Here is a 13,639-nt window from a genome sequence, read left to right on the forward strand (position 1 = left end):
CTGTGCTGTTTTGGGGCTCAGCACCCTTGGCCTGTGCCACGTGGGTTGGGCAGTCCAGCGGCATCCACCTGGAATGACCCTGGCGTGACAGGAGCGTGCATGGCGTCCCTGCTGGGTGGGTGCAGGCCAGGGAGCTGCTCAGCCCCCTGCTGGGCCCACTGGGCTCCACGCGTCCACACTGCTGCGGGGCCCCAGTCGAAGCCCTGGCTCAGAGGTGACTCCCTGCCGCACAGCTGTGGGTGCTGGGCAGCTTCCGGGTTGTGTGACGGGCGCTCTGTGGCAGGTGGCCTGCCCCTGCCTCTGTGCCCTGGCAGGAGCCCTTCTTGCCAACTGAGGCAGCGTCCTGCTCTTCTCAGGTCTGAAAATCTCTTCATCCTGTGTGACCCAAACACAGAGTCCCCTCCTACTCAGCCACCAGGACGTCACTGTCCCCAGGGTGCGGGCATGTGACTCCCTGCCTCTGCCCCTGGGGACAGCCCGGCAGCAGCCCGCTGACACACCTGGGGCTCCCTGCTCCCAGGGCCTCCCCTGGGGTCTGCTTTCCCTCCAGGGCTCATCGCCTGCCTGATCCCAGGGTCCAGGAGCAACATGGCATGGCCTCCAGGAAACAGGCTCCCAAACCGGGAGCAGTGTCCTGGGAGCCAGCTGAAAGAGGCTTTCCTTCCTGTCTGACCTCACTATTCACACTCAAGGGCAGCGTGGCCAGGTGGGCAGGCCCCAACTGTGGCCACCTGGCTCCCCTGCCCACAAGTTCTGGCCAGGGCTGGCCTGGGCTGGTGCCGCCCCAAGGCTGCTGCTGTTGGAGAGGAAAACAACTCCCTCTCCACCCACCACAGCCGGCTGGCTCCCGAGCGCTCACCTGTGGCCCTTTATCCAAAGCCTGCAAAAGGGAAAAATGGCATTTCCCACTCCCACCAGCCCCCAGACCCCCAGGGAGATAAGGACAGGGATCAAAAAAAGAAAAAAGGCCCTTTTCCACAAAGTAGAGAGTCCAGTCCTGGAGCTTCATTCCTCAGCCAGGTGCCTCAGGGAGGGGGCTGGGGGGCCCTGAGGCCACACAGCCCTGGAATACAGCCAGGGTCCAGCCCACATGGGTCAGCAGAGCCCAGGGGCTGGGCTGGTTGCAAGGAGGGGCTGGTGGCTGAGAGTCACCTGTCCTCCCTCCGCCCCCACCCCAGCCCCCGTGTGGAGCAGGGGCTGCCCCGAGTGAGGCTGGGGTTGCTGGGGTGGTCTGTGCTCCAGTGTCCCCGGCTGCTGCCCCACCCCCACACGCTCCCTGCCTCAGATGTGGGACAGGCACCCAGCTGGCACTGAGGTCTAGTAAGTGGGTGGTCTGGGGACGCCCCCAAGTGTGGCTTTTGTCCAGCAGCTCTGACAACTGGTCAGTCCTCATTCCAGGAGTCAGGCTGGGGGCGGGGTGACCTCTGACCCCACAAGGCAGCCCAGCCAGCAGTTCCCTGGAGGGGAGGAGGGAGGGCCACACTTGCCTGGCCTGTGAGGCGGATGACTGCAGTCCAGCTGCCCAGCCCACTCTGCAGGAGCATCCACACTAGCACCTCTGTTGGGCTTGGAGTCCATACACCTCTGCTCGACACCCGCAGGGCCTGCCTAAGATTCTGGAACCCAGGAACTTGGAAGCTTCCAGTCCAGACTCCCCCATGGCAAATATTAGCACTCACAGAATCCCCTAGGCAGTACCCCAAGAAGAGCAGCAGCATCTTCCCAGACAGGTGGGGAAACCGGGCCCAGAGCTGGGCAGTGACCTGCTCAGGTGCAAAGGATGCAAAATCGGCCCAGGGTCCCCAGCTGTGCTTGGAACAAAGTTAGCAGTGGAGGTGAGTCTGCCATTGCCTGCTCTGAATGGAACCCAGGGTCTCCGGTGTGATGCGCTTGTAGATGGAGCCACATCCGGGCCCCTGATTTCTCCTTCTTTTTCTTATTTCTCTTTCTTGTTTCTTACAGTGACTAAGAAAGCAGGTACAGGGCCTAAGTACCATCCCAGAACCCAAAACCAAACACAGTGGCCACGCCAGCCACCCCTGCCTGCATCCAGCACCTTCTAAGAGGAGGCAAATAAAAAACAACGAGGTCTGCGGCTGCGGCTCAGAGGAACAGCGCCCCAGCACCGGAGAACAAACAACCCCCCACCAGCCCTCAACATTCTGGGGAAGGAGACAGGAGCGGCTCCTGGGGCCGGACTCGCTCAGTAGAAAACAAAGTCCAAACTGGCCACCCGGTCCGGTACGCCCAGCGCCCCGCCTCGGTGCTGCCGCAGGGCCTCCGCGCGCGCCTCCCCCGGCACGCCGCGCTCTGGCCAGGCTCGCCACGGACGCCTCCTCCCCGAAGGCCGCCCGCAGGCCCGGCCAGGTGCGCCGCCCCACTCCCGCCGCGGCTCACGCCTGCCCCCTGGCGACCGCACTGCGACCGGCGCCCGCGCCGCGCGCACAGAATTCTACCCGCCCGGCTGGGTCGCGCGTCGCCGCCCGCACCGCCCGCACCGCAGGCCCCTAGCCGCAGGGGCCCGGCCGGGAGACTCGTTTTCGCGTGAATTCTCCCTTCTCCGCGCGGAGCCGCTATCCCACGCTATAAATTGTTACGGGTGGGGGTCTGGATGCCGTTTAGTGGCCCAGAGCCTGCCCAGCATGCAGAAGGCTGGGTTGTATCCCCAGCACCAAAAGAAAAAAAAAGTCAAATGAAGAAAACCTCCGTTTATAGACGTGGCCTGAGGTTGGCAGCTGTGACCTGAGGCTAGTGGCTACTCGGATGGAGCTGTGACTTGTTGAGCTTGCACCAACTGGCCCAGGTAGAAAACTTAATTTTAAGGCCCCAGAGGTAAGGTCAAAGGGGAGGTAAACACTGATCAATAAAGTAAGCATCAAATCTCAATGGACTACGTGCCAACTAGGTCTATTATGAGAGGGTTGTTTTGTTGGTTGGATGGTGCTGGGATGGAACCCAAGGAGCTCCTGCATGCTAGGCAAGCTCGCCACCACTGAGCCCCAGCCCTAGACACGCTGTTGCTGGGTGTGTAGTCTGTTCTACCTGCATTGTCTTCGTGGAGGCCTGGGAGGTGAGTACTTAAATATTTGAACATTTTTAAAAAAATGATCCGAAGCCAGGCGTGGTGGCATACGCCTCTAATCCCAGAGGCCCCGAGAGGCTGAGACAGAAGGACCGCAAGCTCAAAAGCAACCTCGGCAACTTAAACCTCTGTCTCAAAAAAAGAGGGGTGGGGGCTGGGGATGTGGTTCAGTGGTTAAGGGCCCCTGGGTTCAACCACTGGTACCAAAATAATAATAAGTGAAAGACTGGTCATTTGGCCAGAAGGAAATGACCAGATCAGACTAACTACTTGCAAGAAGGCCTCGGAAGAGGTGACCATTCAACAACTCCAGCCGAGACCCACGACTCTCCGTGGAGCGCTCGCCTTGGCTGCGCCACCTAAGGCAAGTACGCATGCGCGAGTCCTCCAAACCGCCCCCCCCTCCCCGCCCCGGAGCAGTGCAGGTGCCGCTCTAGCCCGCGATGCTCCAAGGTCCGCGTCTCGCTGGGGGTGACACGCTTCCGGGGCAGTGGCGGTGTGGCAAGATGGCGGCGCCCATGGAGGTGGCCGTGTGTACGGATTCGGCGGCGCAGCTGTGGAGCTGCGTGGTGTGGGAGCTGCACTCGGGCGCCAACCTGCTCACCTACCGCGGCGGCCAAGCTGGGCCTCGCGGCCTGGCGTTGCTCAATGGCGAGTACCTCCTGGCGGCTCAGCTGGGCAAGAACTACATCAGCGCCTGGGAGCTGCAGCGGAAGGTGCGAAGCGCGGGACAGGGGCTTGGGGCCAGGGCGGCGCGTGGGGCCTGGAGAGGAGTGGGGGAGGCCAGAGGGCGTTGCGCGCCTGGAGTCCTAGTTGGGAATGGATGGGGGGTGTCGAGTTAGGGAGCATGCGCGGGGCGGTGGGCCCGGCGGGGCGCTCTGCGCATGCCTGGGGCTGAGGGTCCAGTCCTGGGCACCCGGCCTTGCTCATACTTAGCTGGGAGGAGAGGTCTCTTGCGAGGATTGTGCATGCGCGAGTGCGGGGAACGCTAAATTTGGTTAAAGGAGAGAGTAGGGTCCTTTGTATCTTGTGATTTTGCAGGAAGAGGGAGAGGGTCCGAAATCTCTGGGAGCCCCCTGGGAGGATAACCCCAGAGACTTATTTATCCCACAAAAAGACACCTTCATTATCTGAACCTTTCCCACCGCGTCTTCTCTATTAGTAGCCCCAGAATGCAGCCCCCAAAGCTTCTTGCCGCCCCGCAGACCTGCTGAGATCACTCTGGGCAAACGCTGCTCCGTGTTACCTGTCTCAGGGTCACAGTAGGGTGAGCAGGATTGGAGTGCAGGCCTACTGGCCGTTGGGCTCCAGGTCCAGGGCCTTCGCCTTGCTGAACCGTTGGTTCACTCCCCGCCCCCTGCCCTCCCCAGCGCCTGTTTCTAGCACTCTGAACTTACCAGTTGCCTCTGCTCACCCTCCCCTGCCTCTCACCAGAAGCTCAGGGTTCTGTCGTGTGTCCCCAGGATCAGCTCCAGCAAAAGATCATGTGCCCCGGACCTGTCACCTGTCTGACCACATCACCCAATGGCCTCTACGTTGTGGCGGGAATTGCAGAAAGTATATATCTGTGGGAGGTAAGAAGGTGCTTCGGAGTGACCCTGGGGCCCTGGCAGCTGTGCAGCTCTCACCCACACTTTGTCCTGCTTCCACCTTCCTCAGTACCCTGGAGCCTTGTGTTTACATTCTGCCTGAGTCCTCCTGGGTAGAGCACAGTGTAGCCGAGGCCCCGGACACACTGCCGTCCTGCAGGGCTATCCCAGCATTGGCAGTGTCTCTTCCAGGCTGCGGACATCGCCTGGCTTTAAATCATAAAGGGGTCAGGTGATGTTGTTCAGCCTCTCTCTTCTTATCATTGGGAAAGCCAGGTGATGGCCCCACACACCCCTTCACACACCATCTCGCCCCTGCCCACTCGTCCACTTCTGCAAAGGCCCAGAGGGTCAGCGTTTTGGACTTCTTGTTTAGGCCAAGTGCTCAGCTCTGGCCTGGCAGGGAAACAGTCCTAGGTAACCTGTAACCGTGGGCATGGTTTCCTGATGTCCACTGGAGGCCTACGTGGAGTCAGGCCTCAGCTGGATTTGGCCCTGGGTCTGTTACGAGCAGTCAGTTGTGTAGGGTGGTCTGCACCCAGTTTGAGCAGGGGGTGCAGGCGATACAGGGTTCGAGGCCAAACACTTGCCTCTCTCCCCCACCCTGATCTTGTCCCTCCTCTCAGAGAGGCCAGAGCACTGGTCAGAGTGTGAGAGTTCTCTGAGCCTTCAAAGGGCCAGAGGTGCTGGTACGTCGCCCTCAGCCCACAGTGCTGGAAAGCGGCTCGGGCACAGAGAGGACCACAGGGATGGGCTCGCAGCTGCCCGCTGGGTGGCAGTCCTTGCCCTGTTTGCCTGAAGCCCAGGGTGGGCCGCATGTGGGCAGAAAGTCTGTGGTTCTTCCCCCTGGAGAGGCATCGGGGCTCCCTTCTTGCTGAGGGTGGACTGCGGCAGGTGGGTGCTGCCTGGCCTTGCTGCCCAGCTTCTTGGAGCCTCTCTGAGCAGTGGCCTGAATGCCCGAGGGGTGGGGTTGAGGGTGTGAGGAGGGAACCGGAAGCCGTAGAGCAGAATGGGTCAGTTCGGGGGGCCTGGGTCTGCCTGTGTGCTGGCTCCCAGGGACAGGAGGCGCAGTGTGGCCCCATCTGCCCAGCCTGGTGTGAGCTGCCCGCTTCCAGGTTTGAGCTGGATGATGCAGAGGGCATCATTTAGTCCTTCACAGCCCTGGGCAACCGTGCTTGTGGAGGGGAGAGTTGGGAGAGGAGGCCCAGAGAAGGGGCGTGGCTTGCCAGGCTGGGCGAGTCTCCTGAGGCTGCCAGAAAGGCACCATATTCGGCTTCCAACAGCAGAAAATCGCCCCCTCTCAGCCCTGAAGCCCAGAGTCCAAGCTCCAGGTGTGCAGGTGTGGGTAGGGTCCTTCCTGCTGCTTCCATTGCCTGGGGCTGCGGGTGCCCCTGGTGTGGTCACGTTCTCCTGTCTGCCCAGCACCGGTGATGACCTTCCCCGGCTCCTGTTGTTTCGAGGATACCAGCTGTTGGACTGAGGGCCCATCCTGCTGCACCATGCCCCCGTCTCAACTGACCACGCACGTCTGCAAAGGCCCTGTTTCTTCTTTTCACTCCTTCCTGCAGTGCTGGCAATTGTGTCGGGGCCCTGTGTGTCAGGCCAGCACTCTGCCTCTGGGCTGCACCCAGCTTGACCCTGTTTCTGTAGAAGGTCATAGTTGCAGGTCGCGGCCGGGTCGGGGCTTGAACACACTTCAGTGGGGTACATTTTAGCTCAGCCCTTCCCGCGTGCCACGTGAGCGAGTGGGCATGTCTGTCGCCAGCTGCCTCTGCTTCCTCTCCTTGAGACTGGTCTCCTGTGTGCCCGTCCGCAGATTTCCAAAGAGATTTCCGCTGTGACCAAGTCTCAAGCTGGTCAAGTCCCAAGCCCAGCCTTCCTCAAGGAACCCAGGCAGAAGCTCCATGCCTTCCCTAGGGTTGACCACCAGTCCAGGGTGACAGTAAAGGAGATGCCCTTCCGGCAGCACGTGGGGCAGGCGACGTGACCCCCCCCCCGTGTCTGTCGTGCAGCTGGGAGTGGCAGGGAGCACTGGCAGTGCTACCCGTGGAGCGTGGTGGTGGGGCCTCACCATGCCCAGGGCCATAGAGCCACCCACCCTGGCCCTGCACGGCTGGCCTCGTCCCAGGCAGGGTGAATAGGACTCCTTGCATGTGCTGCTGGCATCTTGGCAGCTTGGAGTGGGAGCAGTAGCCCAGCTTCCTCCCGACTTGGGTGCTCCCACCCGCTCCAGGTCTCCACGGGGAACCTCTTGGTCATCCTGAACCGCCACTACCAGGATGTCTCGTGCCTGAAGTTCACGGGGGACAGCAGTCACTTCCTCTCAGGGGGCAGGGACTGCCTGGTGCTGACTTGGAGCCTCTGCAGGTAGCATGCCCACCCACGTGCCCTGGGCCCCAGGCGGGAAGGGCTGGCGGTGGGGCTGGACGGGTGGGTGTTCTGGGTGGTGAGGACAACTCCAGGGGCCTCCACCCCCACACAGCGTGCTGCAGGTGGACCCCTCCAGAATCCCAGCCCCCCGGCACGTCTGGTCTCAACACACGCTCCCCATCACAGACCTGCACTGCGGCTTTGGGGGCCCACTGGCCCGGGTGGCCACCGCCTCGCTGGACCAGACAGTGAAGGTAGAGCCCTGCCCCTGCCCTGGCCCGAGCTGAGCGGCTGGGTTGTTGGTGGCAGGAGCAAGCCAACCTCCCCCCACCGGTCCCAGCTGTCAGCCTCCAGACAGCTCGTAATCCCCTGATGCTCCAAGCCCCAAGGACGGCCAGAGAGGCTGGACAGTCCCAGCCTCTGTCTCCTGGAAATTCCCACTCAGCCAGCCGTGCCTGTGCAAGGCCCTGGGCCAAGCCTGTGGAGGTTTGAGGGCATCGCTGCCCTTGAGCCTTTGCTGGTAGGGGGCAGGGATTCTCCTGCAGGAGAACGGAGCTCCCTGCCAGGAATGACTGAGCCTCTTGGACCTGATAGCTCCCACCGAGTAGGACCCTGGGGCCAACATGTCCAGGTTGAGGATCTTAGTCCCGAGGGCCAGCAACCCCTGCCATTCACGGTGCCCCCACCCCAGAGCCCTGTGCCTATTGGGTGCCCATGCCTCCCACCCCCACTGCCCCACCCAGCTGTGGGAGATCTCCTCTGGTGAGCTGCTGCTGTCCATCCTGTTTGATGTGGGCATCATGGCCGTGACCATGGACCTGGCAGAACACCACATGTTCTGTGGTGGCAGTGATGGCTCCATATTCCAAGTGGACCTCTGTGCTCGGGTGAGTGGCTGACAGGAGCGTGGACGACGGTTCCGGTGGGTCCCAAGGGCTGCAGGCAGCTGCTGCCTGGTGCTCACAGCCTGTCGTGGCCTCCACAGCCCACACAGAGGGAGAGGAGCTTCCAGCCAGAGCAGGACCCTGGGAAGGTCTTCAAAGGGCACAGGTAGGGATGGGGATGGGGGTCCAGGCACAGCCTGGAGCAGGGGCGTGCGCTGTCCTTTCTTACGCCTGTCTTGTCCACCTCCCAGGAACCAGGTGACCTGCCTGTCCGTGTCCACTGATGGCAGCGTGCTGCTCTCGGGCTCCCATGACGAGACAGTGCGTCTCTGGGACGTTCAGAGCAAGCAGTGCATCCGTACCGTGGCCCTCAGAGGTGGGCGGCCGCGGGGCCCCTGCCTGTGCACCAGGGGGTGGGCAGCGTGAATCCACAGAAGGAACAGGCACACGCGAGGGCCCGTAGCCTCCTGGACCCATGGGCCTGGCCAGCCCACAATTCAGGCCCTGGGTTTAAGGAGCTCTGAGTGAGGGCAGGCTGACCGCTGGTGTCCCGCAGGCCCGGTGACCAACGCGTCCATCCTGCTGGCGCCAGTTGGCATGCTGAGCTCCGACTTCAGGCCCAGCCTGCCGCTGCCCCGCTTCAACAAGCACCTGCTGGGCGCCGAGCATGGGGACGAGCCTCGTGGAGGGGGCCTCCCCCTGCGCCTGGGCCGCCACCGGCAGGTAGGCCTGTGCCGCCCGCTCCGCGGTGCCTCCCTGGTGCCTGGCAAGTCTGCCTGAGCTGCAGACGGCCACTCTCGCACAGGCCCGTGCCCATCAGCATCCCCTCCTGCTGGAAGGCCAAGTGCCTCTCAGCATCTCTCAGAAAGACACCAGCTGACTGGCCTCTGGTGGCCAGTAAATACCAGGACCTCTAAACAGTGCAGGGTGCTGACCCTCCTGCCTCCTCTGCTGGGGCAGTGGTGGGTCCAGATGGTTCTGGGAGTGTCCTTCCAGGGCCCAGGCAGTGTCCCGGCACTTGGCCTGCTCCGTCCACTGCTGCAGGGCTCTGCTGTCCTGCCCGTGGGCAGGCCTGACCACTGTGGGCTGCAGAGCTCTGCAGGTGGAGCTGATCCCAAGGCTGACTGCCCCCCTTCCTGGGCAGCAGCTTGATCCCACTCCAGGGCCCCCTTCCAGAGCCTTCCTGCCTGCTCAGGTGCTGCTTCTGCAGCGTGTGCGGCCCACCGCTGACGCCGTGCCCAGCACTCCCAGCAGTCCTGGACAGTGCAGACTGGAGAGAGCACCTTGACTTTGTGTCCCAGGTGCTCTTCTGTTTTTAACAAAAGATGATCTGAAAGCCACGTTTTGCTGCCATGTGTCCCTGCCTGACCCAGTGACCAAGAGCACCTTGCCTCTGGCCACCCATCCTCTGAGCCCCAGGCAGCATTCCAGGTGACCGGCCCCACGCGGGGTGGCACAGGCCCGGGATCACTGCGCCCTGTGTTGCAGGGTATGGAGCCCAGCTACCTGGACCGCATGGAGCAGCTGCACAAAGTCATGTGCAGCACCCTGGAGAAGGTGGGCGGGGCGGGGCGGGGCCGGGCCGGGCCGGGCGGGAGGGGCCCTCCTTCCTTCCTCTCTGACCCCGCCCCTCCCCAGAACGTGCTGGGCGGCCAGGACCAGCTGCGCGTGCGCGTGACGGAGCTGGAGGACGAGGTGCGCAATCTGCGCAAGGTCAACCGTGACCTCTTTGACTTCTCCACGCGCATCATCACGCGACCCGCCAAGTGAGGGCTGCGGCGACTGCCGAACCGGAGGCGGCCCTCACACTTGGGCCAGTTTTATGTTCTGTTTGGGTGTTTTACCCCTTGTTTTGGGGCCGTTTTGTCTGTGTTGTACACTGGCATTGGTTGTGTCCCATGGTGCTCTTCTGTTTTTAACAAAAGATGATCTGAAAGCCACTTTTTGCTGCCATGTGTCCCTGCCTGACCCAGTGACCAAGCTGGGACCTTGAGACCCTCGGTGCAGCAGCAGAGGGGCTACGGTCAGTGGGCCCCAGCCCCTGGGGAGACAGGCAGGCAGGTCTGGAGACCCACGAGTTGCAGAAGGGGCTGGCCGCTCAGTCAGGAGGGGCACTGCTGGCTGCAGGGACACTGGGGCAGAACCAGTGCCAGCTGCCAGTGGTGAGGTACCCAGGGTGCAGGGAGCCGTGCTCAGCCCCGAGGATTGCAGGGCCCAGCCAGTTGCTTGACCCCTCCAGGAGAGGGCGACAGAGGGGCAAGTCTCAGGCTGACACCCTGCCCTGTGCCCCTCTGCCGCCCAGCACCAGGCTGAGCCCCTCAGCACTGCTTCCTCTTGGGAGATGACATGGGCACCGCTTCAGTCCCCTGCCCGGTGAAGGCCTGCGGTGGCAGGCACATCAGAAAGGGGACAGATCTTGCCCCCAGATGGTAGGCAGTGATGCGGGGCCTGTTCTAGGCCAGCTCCTTAGCGGGTGCACTCTGGCCAACTGACAGCAACATGCTGGTCAGCATCAGGCCTGAGGGAGGCCACCTTCCCCACCCCACTGGCTGCTAGCCAGTACCTGGAGCCCAGCCCAGATGCCTCAAGAACCTTCCAGAAGGCTACCCCAACTGACATCTCTGCCTAATGGTCCAGAAAATCCATGTGACTTAGCTGATGCCGTCATACCCGCAGCCAAGAGCCAGCACTAGGGCCATCTACCCCTCTGGGACTCTGTCCTCACTGCTGGCAGACTGGCCTGGTCACTCCCCTGCCATCCCCTCGCCCCATCCTGCAGGGTGAGGTGGGGGACCCTCAAGCCATTTGCCTCTTTAGTGACCCCCAGAGGCAGGCCTGTGCCACAGCCGGCCACACCAAGCTGGGGCTCCAGCACCTGCCCCCAGAGCACCCAGGCTGCTGCTCTGAGAGGCCCGGAGGACCCCTGGAGCACAGCCCCAGAGCCCCGGCGGGGCTCCCTGGTGGCCTGGAGCCGCAGGGTGGGGCTGAGCGGCTGAGGGTCCTTGGAGGCCACGACTGGCCCCCAGGGTCTGCGTTCCCCCCACCCCAAGGGGCCATCCCACCGCTCACTGGGGGTGAGGGTGGACCGGTGGCGGCAGGCCTGTGGAGGGCAGCTGTGGACAGATGGCCACCCCAGGCAGACACTGCTGCCTCTGGCGGCAAGGGCCTGTGAAGGTCCTGGCGTTGACAGGGCTTTCACTCCCACGCTGTCCTTGGCTTCCTGCCTGCAGACGCTGGACGGGAGGACGCTGTCTTCTGCAAGTCACAGTGGGGATGAGTCCAGGCACACGAGGGGGCAGCTGACCTCACAAACCACACTGGCTCTGAGACAGCTCCCTTATCTGCAGGAGGAACATCCCTGGTAGCCCTCGGAGCCGCCCGGGCCAGGCTGGTGTGTGGAGCTGGAGGCGAGGGCAGGCCTCTCCCCAGGGTCCTAGGGGACCGTCCAGGCCAGGCTGGTGTGTGTGGAGCGGGAGGCGAGGGGCAGGCCTCTCCCCAGGGTCCTAGGGGGCCGTCCAGGCCAGGCTGGTGTGTGGAGCTGGAGGCGAGGGCAGGCCTCTCCCCAGGGTCCTAGGGGGCCGTCCAGGCCAGGCTGGTGTGTGGAGCTGGAGGCGAGATGCCCTCCTCTGCTGCACCCACTCCCTGCACAGTCCTGTCAGACCAGAGGCCCCTTGACCCAGAGCGCTGGGCAGTGACGGCTCTCCTGTGCCCTCTTCAGGTCAAGGTTCTCAGGCTGGGTGAGAGCCAAGTGGTGGAGTCCTGTCCTGGGTCCCCTGGGCGGCTGCCCGCAGGTTCAGGAACTCACAGGCACACAGATCCTCAGCACAGGCGGAGGTGGCTGGGCCAGGGAGGGCGAGGCCACTGTCCCTGGGAGGACTCTGGCCAGGGACAGTCCAGAGTGGCAGAGGAGCACTGGACCACTGAGCCTCGCCCCAGCCCTTTTAATTTTGTATTTTGAGACTGGGTCTCCCTAAGTGGCTGAGGCCAACCTTGAACTTGCAGTCCTCCTACCTCAGCCTCCCAGGGGCTGGGATGGCAGCCCTGGGCTGGGGCCTGGCTGGTGTCAGGCTCTCCGTGCAGACCCAGGGAGCTACCCCTCCCCCAGCACCCACAGCCGAACGCGACCATGCAGCCGCTCACAGGATGGCCCCGTGGCCAAGCTGACGTCAGGCCAGCAGCCTGGCTCCTGGGCACAGGCCCCATGGCTGAAGTGGGGTCCTGGACGCCGTGTTCACAGCGAGGGCAGCCAGAGCCCCCCAGAGCACACTCACTCACCCAGAGGAGGGGCACCCTGACCCTGCTGCTCCGGCGTGGCCTGAAGACAAGTGCTCGTGACACACTAGACCCAGGAGGTCCCCGGAGTCCCAGCTGCAGAGACGGGAGGGGCCGGGCGGGAGCCCCGGGTGGAAGATGGAGCGTTCTGGAGGGCGATGGGGGACGGCGCCAGCCCTGCCACTACTGAGCTGTGTGCTTAAGAACCTGGAAATGGCAGCTTGTCGCGTGTCTTCTACACAAAACACCTTCCCAGGTTCGCAGTGGAGGGAAGCAGTCCTGCCTCCAAGAAGCAGCTCACGGACACGGCCACCAGCCTGAGACCAGCCGACGTCCCCCTCTCTGAGGACTCCTGCTCGGAGGGGTGAGGCCTGGTCACTCCGGGATGCGTGACTAGGCACTCACACAGCACCAGCAGACAGGCGGCCTGCGCACCCGCCGAGGGCCAGAGGGGCTCCCTGGCATGACTGTGGGTCCAGGACTCCCAAGGACCCCCATTTCTCTCTTGGGATGCCTGGCCAGGCAGCTGGACAAGGTGACCCCTGGACACTCAGACAGAGCCACCAACCCTCATTAGAGTCATCTCAAAATTCAGTTCATTTGCTGGCTGGAAATGGCTGACATTTTATTCATTTAATGGAGCTTTTCCTTTAATTTCCGCTCTAAAGGGAGGTGCGTGTGTATGCGTGTGTGCGGCTGGCCAGCGCGGCTCTGCTCGGTGAGGCTGACCACCCGGCCACGGCAACGCTGCCTGAGGGGCCTGGAGAGTGCCACTCCTCCCCAGCCTGCCCCTCTGCCTGCCCCAGCGGAGGAAGGGCGGGCACCTGCAGGCAGGCTGAGTCCCTCGCCCGGGTCTCTACCTCTGCCCACGAGCACCTGTTGGATGCACTGCCAACAAGGGACCCCAGGTCCAGTGATGGGGGGAGGCCAGAGGAAACGGGAAATGTGAGGGATGGCAGACAACAGGGAGCTGAGGACGTTTCTGGAATAGCGCAGGAGGGTGAGCCTAGCAAGCAATTACGGAATGCCTGCTGGAGACGGGAGCAACCCCTCAGACCCACCATGCCCTCCCGGAGCTGAGTGGGAGAGAAAGCCACTAAATACACCAGCAAATGTCCAGCGGGCACCAGGACGACAGCCTGGGGTAGAGGAGATGAGGGTGCAGGTGGCGCCGCTGCAGGTTCCTGTGGGGGAGGAGGGCATGTCTTTCACAGTGGGACATCTGGTGCTGGCTTTTGAAGGATGAAGAGGAGTTTTCTGGTCCAAGTTGCCTGCCCAGGGCTGGAGAGCAAACCGACCCTGTAGATTTCCATCACATGTGTCTGCCTCACTCCCCAGGATACACAGCGTTAATGGTGCTTGGCTGGATAGAGACGCTCTGGGGAAGAGGGTAGATCTGGCCCCTCTTGGGACTCAGTTTTCGTCTAAGCAATGCACAACAT

The 13,639-nt window shown here is 62.8% G+C and overlaps 1 protein-coding gene across 4 annotated transcripts; it reads left to right on the forward strand.

The window, feature by feature from the left end:
- The first annotated feature begins 2,446 nt into the window (after window positions 1-2,446).
- On the forward strand, window positions 2,447-12,831 carry Wdr18 (WD repeat domain 18). 4 transcript variants are annotated; one of them, XM_047532405.1, is made up of 11 exons: window positions 2,448-3,070; window positions 3,325-3,798; window positions 4,546-4,656; window positions 6,905-7,038; window positions 7,154-7,295; window positions 7,785-7,928; window positions 8,027-8,091; window positions 8,177-8,301; window positions 8,482-8,648; window positions 9,414-9,482; window positions 9,564-12,831. In XM_047532405.1, the coding sequence occupies exons 2-11, from the start codon at window positions 3,526-3,528 to the stop codon at window positions 9,693-9,695; spliced, it is 1,362 nt and encodes a 453-aa protein (XP_047388361.1). In that variant the 5' UTR covers window positions 2,448-3,070; window positions 3,325-3,525; the 3' UTR covers window positions 9,696-12,831. The 4 variants fall into 4 exon arrangements, with proteins under 4 accessions (XP_047388364.1, XP_047388361.1, XP_047388362.1 ...); XM_047532406.1 differs by having other exon boundaries at window positions 2,448-2,803; XM_047532407.1 differs by having other exon boundaries at window positions 2,448-2,803; window positions 3,328-3,798.
- The last annotated feature ends 808 nt before the right edge of the window (window positions 12,832-13,639 follow it).

The sequence above is a fragment of the Sciurus carolinensis genome, chromosome 17 (assembly GCF_902686445.1).
Source record: "Sciurus carolinensis chromosome 17, mSciCar1.2, whole genome shotgun sequence".
Taxonomy (NCBI): Eukaryota; Metazoa; Chordata; class Mammalia; order Rodentia; family Sciuridae; genus Sciurus; species Sciurus carolinensis.

Bases quoted from the DNA above. Each gene is read 5' to 3' on its own strand.
- Wdr18 (XM_047532405.1), top strand. From the start codon at position 3,526: ATGCTCCAAGGTCCGCGTCTCGCTGGGGGTGACACGCTTCCGGGGCAG. The intron at 7,039-7,153 runs GTAGCATGCCCA...ACCCCCACACAG, and splicing joins CTGACTTGGAGCCTCTGCAG to CGTGCTGCAGGTGGACCCCT. The intron at 8,302-8,481 runs GTGGGCGGCCGC...GGTGTCCCGCAG, and splicing joins CCGTACCGTGGCCCTCAGAG to GCCCGGTGACCAACGCGTCC.